The following is a 10,574-nucleotide window of genomic DNA, read 5'->3' on the forward strand; positions in this document are numbered from 1 at the left end:
TCTTCCTCCAATTGATTGCCCTTGCTTTTCTGGGCATCCTTTTATTAATCTCCAGCTCTATGGCATGGTGATCCGAAAAAGATGTCTGAATAATATGTATGTGTTTGAATTTATTCAGGCTTAACTTGTGTTCCAGCATGTGCTCTATTCTTGAAAATGATCCACATGGGCTTGAGAAGAATGTGATTCTATTTTTGCGTTTGGATGGAAAGTTCTATAAATGTCTATCAGGCCCAGTTGCCTAATTACATTATTTAGCTCTATAGCCTCTTTGCTGAGCTTCTTTCCCAGTGATCTGTCTTTCTCTGGTAGTGGAGTGTTAAAGTCACCTACTATGATTGTTGAATCTGTGATTTCTTTTTTCATCTTTTTAATAGTTTGACAAAATTCACCACTCCATTGTTGGGTGTGTAAATATTCAATATGCTAACTGGTTCTTGGTTTACTGAGCCTTTGAGCATTATGTAGTGTCCTTCCTTGTCTCTTTTTATGGTTTGAACCTTGAGGTCCCTTTTGTTCGAGATTAAGATTGCCACCACTGCTTTTTTTAAGTTACCATTTTCCTGGTATACTTTTCGCCAGCCTTTTATTCTTAGTTTATTTTTGTCCATGAGCTTAAGATGTGTCTCTTCTAGGCAACAGATTAATGGGTTATGTTTTCTGAGCCAGTCCTCCAGCCTTTTTCTTTTAATGTATGAATTGAGTCCATTGGATTCAGAGTTATTATCACAATCTGTGAATTCATTGTTGTCATATCCTGTCTTGTGTTTTGGGTAATTTCCTGTCTCCCTTCATATCAGATTGCTGTGTTTGAGTGGGGAGTTTCTATCTTGTCTTCTTTTCCCTCTGAGGCCCTGCTGTCTTGGTAATTGTTGCTGGCATGTTGGCTTCTGGATGGAGATGGGCTATCTGCTGGTCTCCTGCATGTTCTTGATGGAGGTTGATCCTCTGACCTTAGTGAGTCAGCCAGCATCTTCCGCAGGGTCGAGTGTCTTGCAATGTATTTTTTGAGTCTCTCCTTGTCCTGAAAGACCCTTATCTTACCATATATCTTAATGGATAACTTGGCAGAGTAAAGGATTCTGGGGGAAGCATTGTTTTCTTTCAGCTTTTGGAAGTTGTTGCTCCACTCTCTCCTCCTCTTCATGGTGTCTGCTGATAGGTCTGAGCATATTCTTACCTAAACTCCTTTGAATGTGGCTGTCTTCCTTTCACTTGGGGCTCTTAAAATTTTATTTTTCCTCGAAGTTGGATATTTTTACTATTATATGTCTTGGTAAGTTCTTCTTTGGGTATTGTCTAGTTGGTGTCCTTTCTGATTCCTGCATGAACGCCTGGTTCTCACTCATTAAGGTGGGAAAGTTTTCTTCCAGAAATTACTTCGCTATTTTGGCTATTGACTTGTCTGATGTGTTCTGCTCCAGTAGACTAATTATTTGAATATTATTCTTCTTCATAGCATCTGTCATTGATCTCAGGTTATCTTCTGCTTCTTTAATTTTCCTATCTGACTGTCTTTCCCACTTGCTTAGGTATGTTTGAGTGTCTTCGAGATCACCAATACAGTTCTCTGCCTCCTCAAGCCTAATCTTTCTTCCAGAACTCCTTGATACTTGATATCAGCTTGCCTTTATTCCCTCCTCCCAAGCAATGCCCCCTCCCCGACCCTTATTTTGGTGCATCTTACACATCCAACATGTCCATTTATGTACAATTCTGTTTATTATTCCCCTCAGGTGGGGTTATAAAGTCATCAGTGTTATCAAGTGCTCTCCCTCCCCAGCCACTCACTTCCCCTTCCCTCAGGGAACCATTACTCCTGTTACTGTTCTGAAGGCCTAGCTATCTTGGTTTTCATGTATCCAAGGATATTAATTATACAAACGAACATAGGAGATTCTAACATGATTAATGAGGTAAAAGAAATAAAAACCATAATAGTAAGGGGAGGAAATATTAAATAAGTATAGGAATAAAAAAATAAATAGAGGATAGTTATATGTTTCATCAGTGCTATACCGCACCCTGCACTTACATCCCTTCTGTGTGTCCCCTCTGAGAGGGACTGTCCAATTAACTGGCAGGTGTGTTTGGGGTGTTCACTACATCCCCAATCTTTCACATTGATTTGATTGCGTGTTTATGAACTTCTGATACTTTTCTCTGCCAACACCTCATGATCACACAGGCTGGTGTGCTTCTTCCATGTGGCTTTACTGCTTCCCTGCTAGATGGCTGGTTATTTGACTACAGACCTTTAAGACCCCAAAAGCCATATAATTTAATAGTCGGGCACCATCAGCTTTTTCACCACATTTCTTAGTCACCCATTAGTCTTCAGCAATCAATCATGTCAGGAAGGCAAGTATCATACAGTAAGTACCACATTATTGGAACAAACCATCTTTCTACTAAGGTCAGATTTAAGTAAAGGCCCAAAGTCCATCTGCTTCCTTGTTGTATTTGCATTTATATACATATATGAAGAAATATACCAATATTAAAATAATTGTATATTTATATTTTTGCATATAAACATATATGTGTATACCTCTATATATGTTTTATTTCTTCTTCTTTTTTTTCCCTCCTGCCCCACTATGATGCTTACCCGTGGTTCACCTCTCAGTAATTTATCTCAAATACAATTCTATTGATCAGACACAACCAGAAAAGCTACACTCTCCCCACCATCAATATTAGAGAGGAACTCCAAAGGAAGCAGTGCAGAGAAATGACCGGCGGGGCCGGGCACCTGTGAGTGTTGGTTTGAGATTTGCACTTTTGCATTTAAAGTGAGCACTGCTGGCAGGCAGGCAGGCAGCCTGTGGATTCTTCCGCAGCCATACCCAGGTGCTTTGGGGCAAGTGAGGATACAGGAAATATATTCACAAAGTCAATTTTTAAACATTTTTCCTTCAGAGACTTTAGAGAGGTCTTAAAGAGACACACGTGTGATTTGCAAAGTCTTTATTCATCATCCTTCATTTCTTAACGACAGCATAATTTCACACTTGGGGTTAACTAGCAATAACCTCAGTACTTGCAAACTCATCTGCCTCCTGAATTTAGACTTGATGCTTGAATCTACACAATCAAAGTTAAAGAGTGGCAACACTGTCTACTCTTTCCGATTGTCCATGATCAGTGGGATGCATGTGAGGATTTTTTAAAGGACTGTGGGAGACTGAAGTATAAGTCGTGGGTCTGCTTGTGAAGCTGCATTATTTTTGGGAAAATCTAAACCAGAGGCAACACGCTCCGTGGAAACAGCCTTCTTCATGCAGGCAGCCTTCCCCTCTGTTACCTGGCTGCCAACGGTGGAAGGCAGCACAGCACTGCACGACGGGGTCCTGTCTGAGGTCAGTTTGTCTTAATGCACTTTTGTTACATTTTCATCTCGTATTGTACCTTAATGATCCTACTCAAGATTTAGCCTGGGTTGAAGAACTGAATCTATCGAAGATGTGTTTGTTAACCAAGATTTTAGGTTCATTTTTATCAGTGAGTTCTTTCAAGCAAACTGGAAAAGGCTGTGGGCCTCATATCAGTGAATACACTCATTATGAATCATTAAGTGGCTTAGGGTGACACACTGCTTCCTTGTTTGATGAGGAGAGAATAGTGGTGTGGCCTTTTACTTATTATTCACGACTTCCTTCACTGGAAAAGGAGGCAAGGATGAGCTGAAGACGGAGAAGTGCACGGTTAAACTCCACAGCCTCGTACATATTGAGTGAGATCCCGGTTCTGGCAACGGTTTCTCCATGCCACCCTGTAACAAAAGAAGACAAGCCGTGAAAGGTTAAGGTCCCTTCATCGTAGTACACAAATTTTGTCATCCCTTCAAATATTTCATCAAAATAATAATTTTCCAATAAATAAAATATAGTCTGCACAGAATCAGGTATTACTGTCTATTAGAGGTAGCTATGCATAGAAAGCACTCCACTCCCTCCCTGTCCCTCCCCAGAGCACGAGAATGTGGAATTCCCAGGTAGAGTTAGTTAAGGTAGATTATCTCTTCAAATATTGAGGTATTCAATTGTTCAGCGGAAACCTAAAGGTGCAATTTTAATTCTCAGTAGCATAGTTTAGCATTTGAAATTCAGCTCCCTGCACATATCAATAACCACTCCGCACCCCCACGCTCCTGAAATAAAACCCAAACACTCCACTCCCTGGAGTCTTTTCGACTCATGGAGATCATACATAGAGTGTCTGAGGCTTTAATCTTTACAGGAGCAGACGGCCACATCTTCTCCCTTGGAGCGGCTCGGTGGGCATGCACAGCCCGCTTGTGCTTAGTAGTCCAATGCTTACCCGACATCATTCACCCCTTTAACACCTGAAAACATACCATGCTCTAATGCCCTGTGGATCACGGACAACCCTCTTCGCACAAGCTACAGCTTGAGTGATGTCATCTTGTAGCAAAACTGAAAAAGAAGAGATGAGACATAAAACCACTTTGATGGAAATTTTATAATATGCTCATGTGTAGACAGCTTACTCTCCCGGGCTGAGGAAAGGACACCATAAAGGATTCATTTATCTGAGAATAGGGGTGCGATTTCTCTTCGTACCATCCCATTTGGCATAAATAAAGCATTCTGTTTATCATTTACCAAAGTTTTAGAAAGTTCTGAATTATTCATTAAACAATCATAGGTCCTATGTGACTTGTGCAATATTTAATAAAAAAAACAGCCTGGTAATTTTGTTATTTAGAAATACAACATCTAGGAAATCACTGAAGAAATAGTAGGGCCCCAAGGGCTAAAATATAAAGTAAATGTCTAGAAAATGATTATGGCAGCAAATGTACAAATCTGCTTGATGTAATTTATGGATGGAATGTTTTAAAGCTATAATAGCCCCCAATAATATTATTTTTAAAAAAGAAAGATATAAGAGGAGTAAATCCAAAGCTTTTTCATAGTAGGATTTTCATAGTAATGTATAAAAAGGAAAACTGAAATTATTTAAGTATCTCCAAAGGAGTTGAATGAATAAATAGTGGAATATCTATGTGAATAAATTCTATTCATCCTGTACAGATGTGCTTTATACAATTGATGTATGTATATGTATGGATTGTGAAAAGAGTTGTATGATCCCTTAATAAAATGTTAAAAAAATTCTATTCATCCTTCAAAAATGGTAATATGTGTTGTGACATATATCACTTTAAACAATAAAAAGAGATACAGAGAGCAAAACCGTAGGCATCAAGTCCATTCAGCCTCATAGCAACCCCACCGAATGGAGCAGCTGTGCTCCACCGGGTCTGAGAGACTGTGAGTCTGTTCAGGTGCACACAGCTCTTCTGATTAGCAGCTCAGCACTCAACTCACGGTGCCACCACAGCTCCGTAAACAATTAAAAGCATATTGTAACACAGCAGACATTTTTATTTTCACAAAACCCAAACATTGCAGACATATAAATGTGGGTAACCAACCACAAGATACACTTTGCATTCATATATATGAATGATACATCGTACAGAAAAATATATACCCAAAGTAAATCATGTTTGATTATGTAATTTTGTTTCTTGGTATTTCCTAATGTTTATTCAATGGCCACAGATGATTATATAAGCCAAAGAACCAAAACTAGATTTGAAAACCTATTCTAAAAGTAATCTTCTCTATTAGAGATTTAAGATTTTAAAAGGCAATCATATCGATTTTGTAGTACTTATTCATTATATTATATATTAATGAGCTATATATTATTTTTATATGAGATCAACCAAATATTTTTTAATCCCCAAAAATCAGTAAATTCACTTGAATTTGAGCTGGAGTTCTTCTATGTCCCTGATAAGCCCTTCGAGTCTCTCGCATTGGCACTGAGTCTCTGGGAAGTGTAGCCAGATGTGTCCTGTGCCACCACTCACACCTTAACTTGTCTTACCATTGCAGGATATGCCACAGGCATTGCGTGCTCTTGGGGTTTTGCCATCATTGCACCAGTAGCGGCTATTGATCTGAAAAATTCCGTAGTCAGTGCTTTTGTCTCCACGATTGTAGTTTGTAACTCGGGTATTATAACCACTCTCCCATTTGATCAAGCACATCCCTGAAAAGTAATAAGGAAGCAATACCAAATCACTCACACTGTATGTATAAGGATGTATTCAACTTGCAAAATATCTTAATACTTCAGCATTTTCCAATGAGACAAAGCTCAATCCCCCCACTACAGGGTGGATTCTGTCCCATAATGACTCAGTGTAGCGGTTTCTGAGACTGTAAATCTTTATCAGATAGCCTCATATTCCCCCCTCAGCTTGGCTGGTTTATTTGAACCGATGAGTTTATTTTTCACAGTGTCACACTCAAACACGAAGACACCCCCATCCTTCTTACTGTTAAATGGTCCTCGATCAAGATTCTTTATTGTCATTCAAGTAATTTTATAAGACTAATGGAACAAGAAAACATACTTTTAAAACGATAAAAGTTCTTCCATTATTTTTCTCCTCTGCAAAGTCCTCAGGCACCCTAGTGGTGCCATGGGTCAAGTGCCCGGCAGGGAACTCCAAAGTTTGCAGTTGGCACACACCAGATTCTCCTTGGGAGAAAGGCGAGGCTGTCTGCTCCTTGCAGGTTTACAGTCTCAGGAGCCCTGCGATGCACTACTACTTGGTCCTTATTGAGTCTCTCTGAGTTCGAATGGACTTGATCGCAGTGTATCCGGATCCCTCAGGCAATGGTCAGCCTAGAACAGAAGAGTCTAGGACAGAGTTGCTTAGGGGATTTCCTAAAATCGCCACTTCATGGTCACCCTGTGCGTATCAGAGTCCAACTGTGTTCCGCAGGGCTCTGAACGACTGTGTTTTCTTCCAAGGCACCTCTGAGCTGACCCCCACTGCCACCCTTTCAGTTAGCAGCTGAGGCCGTGACCCACTTGCACCATCCACGGATTCTTCAGCTGATGGAAAAATGCTTTTGAGTAAAGAAATGGAGTGTTTTCTGAGAGACAGACAGTTCCATAAAATCCCCAAAGGGATGTTGAATGGCAAGTCAGACGATAGAACAAGAATATTTCATTGATGAATCATTAATTCACTTAATTAGTAAAACCTCACCACTGAGGGGAAATATATGAATTCCAACTGAAAAGTATAAACTAACTTATTTTAGGGCACCTTTTGAAGTATCTGGAAGAAAATTCAAATTCATTAATCAGGTGAATAACAATAATAAAAATAATATTAATGCTGGGTCCAGGTATTGTTATGTAATATAGTTCCTAAGGACAAATGGAATCAGCCTTTGTATTGAAGCTGAACATCATTTTTTATGTTATTATTAAAAATACCATATCATGACTCACTCAAACTCGTAGCATTGAGTCAATATTGAGTAATAGTGACCCTCTGTGCGTTTCTGAGTCTGTGGCTGAATAGGAAAGCCCAGTCTTTCTCCCTTAGAGCTGCTGGTGGTTTTGAACTGCCGACCATGTGGATCACAGCCCAACGAGTAACCAGGGCTCCTCATGTCAAAGCAGGGGAGTTATAACAATATAATCCATCACTCCAGGCTCTCAGGAAGTAAATTACAAAATGGAAATGGCTAGAATCCATTGAGGGGTTGGCAGAGATGTTCCAGGTTCTCCACTGTCACTTTTAAGTCAGCCTGCCTGTGCTATGGAGCCTGAAGGAATGGGCAAATTCAGTAGAACTAATACAATGGGTGCTCTTACACAAAGCAAGGAAGGAATTTTGTCCTCTCAGACCCTTATTCCGGAATCTGCTGTCTCTCATTTTAAAGTAGCCAGGTTCTGTTTCAAGCCACTGGAAGTATATGAAAAGAAAAAAATCCATTTCACTAACAGCCCTTTGGTCATTGATTGAGTTACCCCGCCCCCTTCCGCTGTGTGTATGTGTGTGTGTGTGTGTGTGTGTGTGTGTGTGTGTGTTAGCCTGGCCAGGCCATGGTTCCAAGTGTCATGTCCCACCTTTCCTAAAGTTAGCCCTTTCTTGAGTCACACTTTTGAACTTATAAATGAGAATAGGAGAGAGAGAAGCCAAGTGGGGATTAGGGAGCTCTAAGAACCTAACAGCGTATCGAGAAACAAAGATGGGAGAGTAGAGAGTATCCTTTGGCCCCTAGGATCCCTGCACGGAGACTATCCTAGACTTTAGGGGCCACTGATGCCAAGACACATGGGGAGCTCCAAGGAATGCTGGCCCACAGATGTCGAAAGGAGACAAAGACCTGTCCCTGGAGATGACCCCAATTTTAACTTGAAGCCTCCTAAACTGTGTTTTATCTGCAAATCAATTTCTGATTGTGATGGACTTCCATATGTGGTAAGTCCTTTATAGCAGAATTATGCATCTCAGATACCCTCTTAAGATCCATCCTCTCCTACTGTTCTTATCCACCCCCCCAAATAACTACATTATGTGGAAGCACAAAGCAGAGCCAACTTACAGTTTGCCAAGCTAATTCTCTTGTAGCCATCCATTCCAAGTTGTTTCAACCTTCTCGCCAGTGCACATCTTTCATAGACCTTTCCCTGGACAGTGATGGAAAGGAAGAGAAACCCCAGAATAAGGAGCGCCTTCATGGTGACTGGGAGGTCAAACCACTCAACTGAGCAGGAGGACCTAAACCCAGTATTTAACATCTTTTAACTTCCTTCTTTGCCTTTGAGGGCCCCACCCTTTGACATCTGCTGAAAGCAGGAATGGTTTATTGGTCAATAGACTTTAAAGGATTTCTTTTTGTGTTGGATTAAAGAGATCTGTTAAGTATTACCAACAAAAATGATGAAATCAATGTGTTTAAACACTTAGCTCAGGACAAATTTGGAATTTGAATTGTTTCCAAAGGAGAAATGTTATTCTTTACTTTGAATTTGACCAACACTAAAAAGAAAATAAACGAAGTATTTTATATAACAAACACTGAGCCATTTACATGAATAACAATGAGTACAAGGAAGAAGAATGTGTTATGGAATTGAATATGTAATAATTGTATACTTCTTAATATGGTTGAATTATTGAATTGTATGTCTATTACTGCTAATGAAATGGTCAAAAATAATAATAAAAATGTGATGGGTGGCAGGGCAGGAGATGTTGTCCGGCTCTTAAAAGTTATAGTGTCAAAGGGGAGGGAGGGGAAAAAAAAAAGAGGACCTGATGCAAGGGGCTTAAGTGGAGAGCAAATGCCTTGAGAATGATTGGGGCAGGGAATGTATGGATGTGCTTTATACAATTGATGTATGTATATGTATGGATGGTGATAAGAGTTGTATGAGTCCCTAATAAAATGTAAAAAAAAAGAAAAGAGGAGAAAAAAATGATTAGGGCAAAGACTGTACAGATGTGCTTTATACAATTGATGTATGTATATGTATGAACTGTGATAAGAATTGTATGAGCCCCTAATAAATTGTTAAAATTAAAAAAAATGAAATAAAAAAGTTATAGTGTCTGGGGTCTTTAAAGCTTGAAGCCAACAAGTAGCCATCTAGTTGGGAATCAACAAATCCCACATAGAAGAATCACTCCAATAGGTAGTGTAAGATATGTATAAATAATATATATATACATACACATATTAAGGGTTCACAGGGTGGCGGGGTGGGGATGGAGGGGAATGAAAGAGGAGCTGATATCAAAGACTAAAGAAAAAAGATATTGTTTAGACATGGTTGACGCCACCAAATGTACATGCTCGCTGGATATAATGGATATATATATAGATTGATATATATAAGAGCCCCCAGTAAAATGAATTTTTAAATAATAATAATAAAGTGAACCCTAATTTTTATTAGCATTCCTTTTCATGAAATTATGGGCATTTCACTATGGAAATCGATTTGGTGATTTCTAAAACAGATGGAAATTGAGCTACCATACGACCCAGCAATCCCCCTACTAACCAGAAGAGGCAAGAAACAAACCACAGCCAGACAGCTGTGCTCCAGTGTTCATTGTGGCACAGTTCACAATTGCAAGGACTTGGAAACAGATGAATGGATTAAAAAACTGTGGTGCATACATAACAATGGAGTACTATGCATTGATGAAAAAGCAGTGATGAATGCATGAAGCATATAGCCGCATGGGAAGAACTGGAGGAAACTATACTAAGTGAAGTAAGCCAAGCACAAAAGGACAAGTATAACATGAGCCCTCTGAGGTAAGTTTATATATATATATATATATATATATATATATATATATATATATATGCAGAAAAAAATGCAAAAGGGGCACAGGGGAAAAACTACTGTATTCAAACACTCCAAGGGTGAGGTCCAGGTAGTATGGTAGGGGCCAGGCAAAATCCAGGGGGTACATATGGTAGCCAACTAAAATGCTGGGGGGGTGTAGGGAGGAAAAAAGAAAAAAAAAGATGTGTGGCAGGGGAATAGGGCACTGACGCACCCAAAGGGAGGCTATTGTTTGTGTCTCCACAGGGAAAGAGGGACCAGACTTAAATCCAGTATTCTGGGATGTGAATGCAGTGTCTGGCAAGGAGTGGGGAGCATGTGGAGGGGCCTGAGGGCTTGGCCCCCATACCAGCTAGTAGACA

At 39.8% G+C, this 10,574-nt stretch overlaps 1 protein-coding gene across 1 annotated transcript; it reads right to left on the bottom strand.

Annotated features, from left to right (window-relative positions):
* Positions 1 to 3,708: 3,708 nt before the first annotated feature.
* Positions 3,709 to 8,592, bottom strand: LOC142450834 (lysozyme C-like). The gene is made up of 4 exons (XM_075552781.1): positions 8,454 to 8,592; positions 5,926 to 6,090; positions 4,361 to 4,439; positions 3,709 to 3,775 (listed from the first exon to the last, which is right to left on the bottom strand). Exons 1-4 carry the CDS (start codon positions 8,587 to 8,589, stop codon positions 3,709 to 3,711), a joined length of 447 nt encoding a protein of 148 aa, XP_075408896.1. The 5' UTR covers positions 8,590 to 8,592.
* Positions 8,593 to 10,574: the final 1,982 nt, after the last annotated feature.

Source organism: Tenrec ecaudatus, chromosome 6 (assembly GCF_050624435.1).
Source record: "Tenrec ecaudatus isolate mTenEca1 chromosome 6, mTenEca1.hap1, whole genome shotgun sequence".
Taxonomy (NCBI): Eukaryota; Metazoa; Chordata; class Mammalia; order Afrosoricida; family Tenrecidae; genus Tenrec; species Tenrec ecaudatus.